The sequence below is a fragment of the Centroberyx gerrardi genome, chromosome 6 (assembly GCF_048128805.1).
Source record: "Centroberyx gerrardi isolate f3 chromosome 6, fCenGer3.hap1.cur.20231027, whole genome shotgun sequence".
NCBI lineage: Eukaryota > Metazoa > Chordata > Actinopteri > Beryciformes > Berycidae > Centroberyx > Centroberyx gerrardi.
The window spans coordinates 21,747,411-21,759,436 of NC_136002.1; the positions used below are offsets into that span (position 1 = coordinate 21,747,411).

Genomic DNA, 12,026 nt, shown 5'->3' on the forward strand with positions numbered 1-12,026 from the left:
ATAGCATAATGCGTTCATGAGTTATACCAATTTTTAAAACATAGGCCCCGCCCACAACATTTGATCAACATTTGGAAGACAATAACATCAAAACGGTATGGAATATCAAAAAAGAAATCGGCACATTTGTGCAGGACCATCCAGACATGCTGTGTGGCAAATTTGGTGAAGATTGGACAAAATTTGTAGGAAAAGTAGCGAAAAAACTGTTTTGCACAAAATCACAAAATTCAAAATGGCGGAAAGTCTAGTTAGGCGGAAATGGGAGTGGCCTATATGGTTAGATGCGTAATAACCCAAGGAATCCAGGGAAAAAAGAATTTTGATTCTACACACTACGGTTCAAAAGTTATGGACCAAAACGTAAAGAGGGCTGTTATAGCGCCACCATTAGGTCAATTGGTGTAATTTTTTAGACCTGAGTAGAAGGGGACACTTTGAACCTATCTACCAAGTTTGGGAACTGTAGCTCTTATGGTTTCTGAGCTACAGATACTTTTATGCAAAATTTTGCAAAATCCCATGTAAGTGAATGGGGCAAAAAATTGCATTTAAGTATGCAAGATAATTAGTGTGCTTTGCCTACGGCAAGCACACTAATTAAACTGAGAGGGAGAGAGAGAAGCCATCGCTAACTGCTAAGCTATCACTAACTGCTAAACTAAGTAACTAGCAGATCTGCAAAGTGTGTAAACAACTGTGGGATTAGCGAGAAAGTCGCTAAAAGAAGGAGAGAGCTATGAGTGCTTGAGCAGAACTAGTGTAAGTTTAAATGTACAGCGGGTAATTAGCCGCTGTAATGAAGAATTTAGCAAATATCAGTAGCAAAATAACCTGGGTTACACTTACGTTATCATGTGTTACTGGACATGTAACTAACTTTGCAGTCTGAGCCATCTTACGTGCTGTATCACACTGCAGCAATTAATTTTTCTATTAGGATATTTATTTTGTTGAGGAAAAAGGACTGAAAAGGACATTTTGGCCACAATGCCCCAATAAATTTGTATTTATCAAAGGCCAAAGTGGCCTTGCCCTAAAAATGACTTAATTCCAGGCCTGAAAGGCTGCACAAGACTAATTTTGATATGAAAAATAACTTCCAAATGTGTATTAGGCACTGCCCCTAATTCTTCACCTGCCATATTGGGTGGTGTGGAAGATTAAACAATGACGCAAGGCTGCAAATGGGATGACATAGCACTGTCTATAAAATGAAGTGACTGTGTGTAAGGATTAGAAACAGGGGTAAACAGAGGACAGCAGTCATGGGGAGATTTCTTGACACATACCTGTTCTTGTGTTTGTACTTGATCTTGATGATGTTCTCATTGTCTTTTTTCTCCCCTGTGTCTTCCTCCCTTTCCTCCTCCTGTCGGTTACAAGGACAGTTTCTTCTGAATGGGATACACAAGGATGGGGATGTGGTTCTGGGTGGGCTTTTTGAGGTCCACTACTCCTCTGTCTTCCCTGAGCTGTCTTTCACCTCAGAGCCACAGCAGCCCAGATGCCAAGGGTGAGTCTCACACAGATACAGCGGAGAGCAAAGAATTGTGCAGAACAATATGAACCAACCAAAAAGTATTTGGTTGGGATTTTTTTGTGTGATTTATTGATCTAATTGGTTAGCTAGCTTGTTAGCAACAGATGGCCAGCTGTTTTTGTAGATTTCTACATAGTTCCCACAGTGAATGTTATTTTTCAGTAATTAATAGTGACATTTTTGTATTAGTTTTGACATTCTAGGGTTCCGGCATGCTCAGACCATGGCTTTTGCTATTGATGAGATCAACAGGAACTCCAACCTGCTACCTAATGTGACTCTGGGATACAGTCTCTATGATAACTGTGCCACACTTGGAGTTGGATTCCGTGCTTCATTGTCGTTGGCCAGTGGCCGAGAGGAGCAGTTTCTATTAGACGAGACTTGTTTAGGGTCCCCTCCAGTCCTGGGGATTGTGGGTGATTCCTACTCAACATATACTATTGCCATCTCCAGTGTCCTAGGTTTATACAAGGTGCCCATCGTAAGTTTCCTATCTTCTATCTATCCATTTACCATTAGACAATGCTTTTGATGTGCTCTATTTTGATTTAATTTCATATTTTAAAAAAAAGACAAATAACTGAAATGCGTGAAAATGTTTTTGAATGCATGACTTGCAGGGATTGCATACTCTGTGTGCATACTCTATGTCTCTCACAGGTGAGTTACTTTGCCACATGCTCCTGCCTGAGTGACCGACAACGGTTCCCATCCTTCTTTAGAACAATCCCAAGTGATTCCTTCCAGGTGAACCTCTATTAGCTAAACAACAACTTACAAATAAGTTGACAGCAGTTAAACATTCCACAATAAGTATGCCAGTGCAGCTTGTAAAGAAATCCCTCCACTGAATGAAACTGATTTGCTTTTGTGTATGAAAAGCCATGTGCTTTGTGTGTGTCATTAATGGAGCTATATGGTCTCAGATGACACAGCTGAACAAGAATAATTAGACCATGGCCATTGTGAGACTTGTATAGGAGGTTTTCCACTGAAAGAGTATTCCAGCCTGAGCACTAATCCTTCCACTCTCTATCCAACTAGGTGCGTGCTATGCTCCAGATTCTAAAGCGGTTCGGCTGGACTTGGGCGGGCCTGCTGGTCAGTGATGATGACTATGGACTCCACGCTGCCCGATCCTTCCAAACTGACCTGGCTCAGTCTGGTGGGGGTTGTCTGGCCTACTCAGAGGTTTTGCCCTGGGGCAATGACCCAACTGAATTTAGGAGGATTGTCGATGTGATGAGGAAATCCACAGCTCGTGTGGTCATTGTGTTTGCACATCAGGGCTACATGCTTAACCTCATGGAAGAGGTTGGGGTTAAAATCTTAATTTAGGAATAAAACTTCTATGTGCTGTAATAATTCTAATAATTTTGAAGAAGGTGAATTAAAGTATTATATTTTGTTCCCCTAACTGGAAGATGGCATCCTTTTGGTTACAGTAACATCAACCTAATTTTTTTTAATCAAACAACATTTTCAACAAACGGAAAAGTTTTGTCTTTGGTCTCAATAGCACTCTTCACAAGGAAGTAAAGAATTAAGTGATGATAATAATTGAATAAATTTGATAGGGTTATGGAGTGAGGCCACTAGAAAAAAATAATTCTGATGCCATTAACAGAATTCCTTCTATTACTTTAACACAGATTTGATCAAATATGCAGACTTCACTTAGAACTGACATGCATCACCTTCCTCATAATCATTTCTAACACATTGGATTATATCCGTGCTCATATGACTTAAACTGAAAACTACACAGCAAATTTGTTATATACAATTCATTAAAGTAGATATTACATTAGTGCCACTGAAGTCTGGACTAACACAATCCACAGGTGATAAAGCAGAATGTGACAGGTCTGCAGTGGATGGCCAGTGAAGCCTGGACAGCAGCTGCTGTGCTCCAGACCCCCCGCCTCATGCCGTACCTGGGAGGCACGCTGGGCATTGCCATCCGTCGAGGAGAGATACCAGGGCTCAGGGACTTCCTGTTAAGAATACGACCTGACAATGACGCTAACAGCAGCTATGGAAATAGCATGGTGATTATCTTTTACTTCACCTCAAAATCTGATCAACATTGAGTTAATCACATTATCATTATTATATTAATCTTCATTAATTGTCTTCAGGTGAGGCAGTTTTGGGAATACACATTTCAGTGTAGATTTGCACCACCTCCAGCAGGGTGGGTGAATGCTGGAGGAGCACTGTGCACTGGACAGGAAGATCTAGGGAATGTGGAGACTGGCTTTTTGGATGAGTCAGATCTCAGGATAGAATACAATGTGTACAAGGCTGTGTATGCCCTGGCGTACGCCCTTGATGACATGCTGCAGTGTGTGCCAGGCAGAGGGCCTTTCAGCGGGCACAGCTGTGCCAGTTTGCAGAGACTGGAGCCATGGCAGGTGAGATATCAATTTACACTCCACCTGTTTGTTTCTAAATGTTGTGATACACCATAAGGTACGTAGTCAATGGGGTTTTTCTGAACAGAAGATTTGTTGAATAAAAAACAAGACTTTATTTAACTATGACAGCAGTACCTTGAAAATGCCAGGCTATTAACCTTGTGATTTTTTTCTGTGTTTGAGTGAGTGGGAATAAGGAAAATACTATGCAGGAAGTAGCAGAATGAAACAAATTCCCAGTAGTTATGGTAATGTTAACCAATCAGAGAAAACAACAACTGCCTGACACTCAAGGTCAAGCATTGTTTGGATCAAAGTTTGAAAGTAGAGATGTTCATGTTTTGCATGTAGCCAATTTAAATAGCATGATGACTGAATTTAGCAAGGTTAACACAAAATATTTTTAATTTTTCTCTTGATCAACCTCAACCTGGATTGTGTATAACTATTTATGTCCAGACTACACTTTTTGGATAGACTTTCTCTCTCTCTCTCTCTCTCTCTCTCTCTCTCTCTCTCTGTGTCTCACTGTTTATCTTTTTATCTGTCATTTTCTTCTCACCCATTTCTAGCTTGTGTATTACTTGGAAAAAGTTAACTTCTCCACAGCATTTGGTGATCAAGTGTCATTTGATGAGAATGGTGATGCCTTACCAATCTACGATGTAATGAACTGGCTGTGGCTCCCTGATGGGAGCACAACGGTTCAGAGTGTGGGTGTGGTTAAGAAGTCGGCCTCCACAGGTGAAGAGCTCATGCTTGATGAAGACAGAATCTTCTGGAATTTTAAATCCAAAAAGGTCACTTCTGCTTATTCAGCTACCTATTTTGTTGGCCTGTGGAGAACTCATCACAATAGTGTCAAAGAGTGTGGAATGACAGTGATAATTGTTGTTCTACCTGTAGCCGCCCCAGTCAGTGTGCAGTAACAGCTGCCCCCCAGGTACCCGCATGGCCAGAAAGAAGGGGGAACCTGTGTGCTGTTTTGACTGCATCCCATGTTCTGAGGGAAAGATCAGCAATGAGACGGGTTGGTGTACATTGTAAAATAATGTTGTTTATCTTTATGGATATAGGCCTACTATACATTATGTATCTCAACACCTGCCCCTTTCTTTAGGCTCCATGGAGTGCAACAGTTGTCCAGAGGACTTCTGGTCCAGCCCCAGGCGTGATCACTGTGTCCCTAAGAGAATGGAGTTCCTCTCCTACCATGAGCCCTTGGGTATCTGCTTGACAACCGCCTCATTGCTAGGCACACTTATCTGCAGCATTGTCCTAGGAATCTTCACCTATCATCGCAGCACACCCATGGTACGAGCCAACAACTCAGAACTCAGCTTCCTGCTCTTGCTGTCACTCAAACTATGCTTTTTGTGCTCACTGCTGTTCATTGGCCGTCCCAAGCTATGGACATGTCAGCTGAGACATGCAGCATTTGGGATCAGCTTTGTGCTTTGTGTCTCATGTATCCTGGTGAAAACTATGGTGGTGCTGGCTGTGTTCAAGGCCTCCAAGCCTGGGGGTGGAGCCAATCTGAAGTGGTTTGGTGCTGTACAGCAGAGAGGGACAGTTCTGGCTCTAACTTCCATCCAGGCAGCAATCTGCACAGCGTGGCTTGTCTCTTCCTCACCGGCTCCTCATAAAAACACACAATACCACAATGACAAGATAGTCTATGAGTGTGTAGTAGGGTCCACAATTGGTTTTGCAGTGTTACTGGGCTATATTGGCTTACTGGCTATCCTCAGCTTCCTCCTAGCATTTCTGGCAAGGAATCTTCCAGACAACTTCAATGAGGCCAAGCTCATCACTTTCAGCATGCTGATCTTCTGTGCCGTGTGGGTGGCCTTTATCCCTGCTTATGTCAATTCCCCAGGAAAATATGCAGATGCGGTGGAGGTATTTGCCATCCTGGCCTCCAGTTTTGGCCTCTTGGTGGCACTGTTTGGACCAAAGTGTTATATAATCCTGCTGAGACCTGAGAGAAACACAAAGAAAGCTATCATGGGTCGAGGCACCACCAAGACATAAAAGCTGCACTTCAATGTATCAATAAATCTCCTTAAAGGAATAGTTCACCCCAAAATGAAAATTCAGTCATTCTCTACTCATCCCCATGGCTGCTGAAACTCGGGTGAAGTTTGTTAGTCCATACAGCAGGTCCTGAGCTCCACAGCGGAACGGCGTAGAAGCCTTCTCCAAAACAACTGAAGTTGCTGGGGACCTGACTTGACTTGACTTCACAGTGAAAAAAATTACGGAAAATAACCATAAAATGGCTCCATGCAGCTCATCCAGCATAATGCAAGTCTCCAGAAGCCAAACGATCCCAAAGTGACTTGAAAAGACCAACATTTACACCATTATTTAGCTGAAATCACCACTCTAGCTGTTATTTCAAAATACGTCATGTGTGCGCACACCCCGGCCTCGATAGGTAAGACTAGCTTGAATAAGCAGAAACAAGACTTCCGGATTGGCCGTTTAGCCTTCAAAATAAAAGCGTGAGATCTAGAAAATAGGTAGAAATACTGTTTTAAACCAATTATTTTGTGATTTTGAGCTGATTCAAAATGGCAGAAAACCAATACATTTGGCATGAAGTTTCTAAGATGTTTGTCATGATTAGATGTATTTTTTGACATCCAATATTTCAATTTTAATTGTCAGATATTTTAATTGTAACTATAGTGCCCCCTGATGAGCGATTCCTCACAAATTTTACATCGTGCTTAAAGTTACATAGTTGCACATCCCCGTCAAATTTTGTGCTGGTAGACCATTGCTAACCTTGTCTAATTGATGTTGAAATCTTATTTGCTGATGGATGTGTTTTTTGGAGTATGACTACATCTTGTCAGATCCTCTTGGAAATTTGTGCAAAGATGACGTGTGCAACATTTCAACTCAATCAGACTAACAGGCAATAATTTATGGCCATTTAAAGTTAGATAGTTAAGATAGATAGTTAGCCAATAGTTATTGCTATCGATTGGCGAAATGCCACCAAATTTTGCATCTTATGTCAGAGTCACTACCTGCACATGTGTGTTATGTTATAACATAATTCATGAGTTAATGAGTTATGTCAGTTTTGATTTGTTGATTTTCCCCTAACCGCTCTGACGTTATTTTCAGTTACACTGATGCTGGGCGTATTTACTAATTTTACCAAGAATGTTGGTCGTTTTTGACAAAACTATAATCTTTGCAAAGACAATATGTTGGTGCAGGGGTGATTTCGACAAACATTATTATGCTGAGACGCCAATGAAAAACCATTGCAGGAATGGTTCAAACTTGAGTCCCGCCCACAAAGGCGCTGATTGGCCCGATCGTTTTTACAAGCTAGAAATCATCGCTGAATAGAGCAACACCAGACTCTCTGAATCGCTTGACCAAATTTGAAGAGTGGGCAGGACGCGATTCAAGTGTCTGGAACCAGGCTATATCTAGCCTAGCAGAGGAGTTAAAAATGTGCAAAGGTAAGGTTGGAGAAGACACTGACAATCTAAGACCCAACAGTTAGGAGTGCAGCACTTCCTGTATTAGCAGGGCAGAAATGGAACCCAAGAGAGGCAACAGGCGCAGTCAGCACTAAGATGTAGGGATATTGTAGAGCAGGTGCAACAAGGGTGGGGTGGCTTAGGCCTGTGAATAGGGCAACCTTTATGGAGTAAGGCAACTTCATCATGGAAGAGAAAAATGGTTGTAGATCAAATACATTGACAGGAGGCAGCAAGCTGTACCAAGGCAAAGCAGGGCCAGTGGATGAAGTGGGAGAGTGTAGAGAGGAAGAAACTCAGCTGGAGAGAACTATGAATATGGAGGCAAACCGCATTAGATTCATCATAGGTGCTACTTATGATGTGTTACCTTCTCTCCAAAATCTTAGTCAATATATTGGTGAAGATCCTGCCTGTCCATTGTGTCCAGGCATAGCTATGCTTAGGCATATACTGTCAGATTGTAAAACAAGTTTGTCTAAGGGAAGATACACCTGACACAAGTACTTAGGTGCCTAGAAGGAGCAACTGAGAGTAAACAGTGAGAAGATTAAGTTTGTCAGTGAGGGAGAAAAGATCAGGAGGGAAGCCATTTTAGGCAGGCATGTTGTAGGACAGCTAGGGGCGGGGAGAGATTGGCAAAAGGCAGTGAATTTAGGGAAACAGCTTGTAATTTTAAGGCCAGACTTGGGGCACGTTCAAAGTTTGCTTCCTTTTGCTACCACGCAAAAACAAATTTTGAGGTACATTTGACCCTGTTCAGGGTAATTCTGCATTTTCTTTGGCTACGTACAAAAGCCTGTCACGTGTAATAGTGTGTCAGCCAATAACAACCCGTAATAACAAACGCTTTGCAACAGGATGTTCAATGCACTACTGTTTCCTTTTAAACTTCCTGTTTGCTACGTTGTGGGGCAATTGAACATGCCCTTGGTGTTGTGTCAGAGTTACAGCAGATTGTGTTTTTTGTGGAGCTCACAGTGCCGTGGGAGGATGCAGTAGATAAAGCTTATGAAAAGAAAATGCTCACGTATTGTGATTTAGCAGCTGACGTGGAGCAGCAAGGCTGTAAAACTAGATTGTGCTTGTGTTGCAGAGGATTTGTAGGCACATCAACGTTAGCCAACCTTGGTGAATTAGGCATCCATGGATGGAGTTTAAGGCAGTAAAGTCTATGTTAAAAATGACCATGGGAGCTAGTGAGTGGTTGTGGATGAGGAGGAAACATGCTAACTGGGGCACAAAGTAGCTTAGGTAGATGCTGGGGTGCAGATTAGGGGTGTAACGGTTCAGAAAACTCACGGTTCGGTTCATATCACAGTTTTGGGGTCACGGTTTCGGTTTGGTTCGGTATATACTGTATATCTGGTTCACTGAGGAGGGGAAATACAATTGCAAATTCCAATTTACACAATGTATTTATTTAATAAATCTTAAGTTTGCCTGAATGAAAACTTTTTTCACAGAAAATTAAAATCCAGTATAACAAAATCAACAGACTGTCTTTCAAAAGTACTGTAAGTACTCCTCTTTGTTTCTTAAATCATATACTGAAATCTTCCACTACTGAATAGAGCTACAAATCTTTCGCTATAAACACCCCCAAGTGCTGTGCGAGTCAATCCGAAACCCGCGGGTCCCGCAGGTTTGTCCGCGGGTGGGGCTGGTTGGGTCGATTGAAGATAATATTGAGAACGAACGGGCGGGTTTGGATAGGCTATGTTGATGTGTCGGCTTGGGCGGTCGCGGGTTGAAAAAAACCTGATCCGCGCATCACTACCCCCAAGGTTTTGGTTATTGCTCCGTGCCTGTCTGAACTCGCACTGACAGATCGCTTAAAAGCTGCGGCAAGAAAGTTGTTTTGGTCCTACCGGCTCTCCTCCTCCTCTCCTGCTGCTGCCAGTGTGATTGCAGAGTGACGTCAGGCTCTTCTGCGACACACCGCCACAATATTGGCACGGAATCAGGTCAATGTATAGACATTGATGCAAATCAATCTCTAATGCGCCAATGTGCGCATCACGTCATGTCTGTCATTTGGCGATTCACAGAGCAGCAGCATTGTAGCCAATCTGACAAGAGCCTGAAAGTGAAACTTAAAATTCCACAGTTTGCTCTATACTCGCTCCAGCTGTGATGTCATCATAGATTGACATATAATTCTGACAACTGATTGGGCAGATACTCTCCAGGGAGAATGGACCCACATGGGGAGTAGGGAGACACAGAACCGAATGAACCGTGGCACACATGCGCGACCCGAACCGTGGGTGATGAACCGAACGGTTCAGATTTTTTTCGGGAACCGTTTCACCCCTAGTGCAGATGTAGTGTGTAACTTTATGTTCTGGAATAGAAAGGAATATTGATGGCAGTGTGCATTGTAAAGTAGTGTGACAGTGACAACAGTGTAGTGGACTTGGGTCTGCTGAGACTGGGCAAAGAGGGGGGTGTTTCTGGGACACTGGAATACTGTATACTGTTGAGCCTTCTTGAGGTGTCGTGGGCCTAATTCAACAAAACATCAGTGAAGGAAGGTGCCCATGTGATAACCCCAATGACTTGCCTAAATTCACTTACCCTGAAAGCTAGAGCAGGTAGCTTGTGAAGTGTCTTATGGTTTAATAAGACAGGCAGCGGCTAATTGTGGCCAAACGGTACGGAGTACCAACAATCCATTTGATAACTTTTGTACTTGGCAGTCCAGACATGCTGCGAGCCAAATTTGTTGAAGATGGGAGTAGGAGAAGTAGTGAAAAGTGTGTTTTGGACAAAATTCAAAATGGTGGGAAAACAAACACCAATATGTGGAATCCAGTGAAACAAGAGTCTAACAACATTGAATTCTGTGGAAGTTAGATTGCATGACTCTCAATCTGGAGACCTGTGCTCCATTCTCAGCAGGGATGCTGAGAATCGAGAACGATCTAACTCCATGTGACACACTTGACCATGTCACCAAAAGTGGTGAACAGAGTGACCGATATCACGACCCTGCTGTCGCGGGGCTAAAAAATTTTTTTTTCTACAAAGCTGGTTGCTATAGTGCCACTATCTGGCCAATTGGTGTAATTTTTTTTGCCTCTGTAGTCGGTGAAATTTCAAACCAATCTCAGAAGTTGTTACGGTTTCTGAGCTGCAGATACTTTTAAGAGAGTAAAAGGAAGAAGAAGACACGGAGGTAGACTTGAACCAGGTCCAGTGGGCCTTGATCCAACACTACTTACTCCCTCTATCCCCAAACCAGACAGTCTCTCCATCACAATCCCCTCTTCCACCATACCTCCCTCCATCTTCAGTTCTGTCCGTTTCTCCATAGTTTGAGGAACGTCAGAGAACACTGGGATGAGAAGACCCAAAGAGGCGACCAGGGGGAAGTCCATTGGCCCCAGGGAGACTGTGTGTGGGTTGGAGTGGATAACTAGCATATACTGTATAAAAACTGAGACTTCATTTCAGAAATCATAAGAGTCATAGCTGGATGGACCAATCAGACTCAAAAACAGCAGGACAGAGGGCAAGACATAGTTCAACGTGAATTATTAATCTTAAATCTGGAATATTTTACTAATATTTATTAGTAATAATAATACATGTTTTTCAAGTTTGTTGGCAGCAAAAATAATTTCCCTTAGAGGAACAATAGAGTATTATGATTCAATTCAGTTCTTGTATTTCAGGGCTGGTTGCAATAACTCAGAAATATCTGTGCCAGACCAAACAATAACAACAATAACAAATAAGCTTCGATCATTCAAACAATGGTGTTGTGAGAATGCTTGAAAATGAAAGCCCATTGTTGTTATGGGTTGTCACCATCATCTCATCTTTAAATTAGATGTTGATAAACATCCAAAAATGGCTAAGTATACTGCTACCACCTGCTGGGCATCCTACGGTAAAGCCAGTGTACATGTGATTAGAAACTTCAAATGCTTATGGCTGATTCACAGCTCTGCGTTGTGCATGTTGTAAGGGGTTTGCAGGGTTCATGTGAGGCTGCATGAAGAGCATTTTGTGCACCTTCCCAAAATTGGTCCTCCAGAAAAAGAGTGGATCTATCAGAAGTAGAAAAATGTACCTGTCTGTGATGTATGCATTCTTTGCAACTGAACACTCAAATCTAACATGAAATCTCATTCATCCAGGCCAAATGTGTTGGTGATGATGATATGACTTTTGTGAGTGATTTACTGAAGTGCATCACACAATCCATGACCTGCAGTTGGTGAAATAGTTACTCATGTGGCCTTGATGAAATATTAGCTGATGTGCAAACAATCTTGACATTCTGGATCAAAGGATGCATTTTGATTTGAAGAATAGCTTCCTAATGTTAGGCACTGCCCATGCTTCTTCACCTGCCACACTGGGTGGTGTGGAAGATTAAACAATGACGTCAGCAAAGGGGATGACATAGCACTGTCTATAAAATGAAGTGACTGTGCATAAAGATTAGAAACGGGTAAACAGAGGAGGGCAGTCATGGGGACATTTCTTGACACATGCCTGTTCTTGTGTGTGTACCTGATCTTGATATTGTTCTCCTTG

At 42.3% G+C, this 12,026-nt stretch overlaps 1 protein-coding gene across 1 annotated transcript; it reads left to right on the forward strand.

The window, feature by feature from the left end:
- Positions 1-1,319: 1,319 nt before the first annotated feature.
- LOC139907722 (extracellular calcium-sensing receptor-like) lies at positions 1,320-6,000 on the forward strand. Its single transcript, XM_071894218.2, has 9 exons — positions 1,320-1,516; positions 1,733-2,027; positions 2,207-2,293; positions 2,591-2,860; positions 3,391-3,597; positions 3,688-3,963; positions 4,539-4,766; positions 4,873-4,996; positions 5,087-6,000. Exons 1-9 carry the CDS (start codon positions 1,320-1,322, stop codon positions 5,998-6,000), a joined length of 2,598 nt encoding a protein of 865 aa, XP_071750319.2.
- Positions 6,001-12,026: the final 6,026 nt, after the last annotated feature.

Coding starts and splice junctions, on each gene's coding strand:
- LOC139907722 (XM_071894218.2), top strand. CDS start 1,320: ATGATGTTCTCATTGTCTTTTTTCTCCCCTGTGTCTTCCTCCCTTTCC. Junction 1,517..1,732: donor CAGCAGCCCAGATGCCAAGG/GTGAGTCTCACA, acceptor TTTTTGTATTAG/TTTTGACATTCTAGGGTTCC. Junction 2,861..3,390: donor TGCTTAACCTCATGGAAGAG/GTTGGGGTTAAA, acceptor CACAATCCACAG/GTGATAAAGCAGAATGTGAC.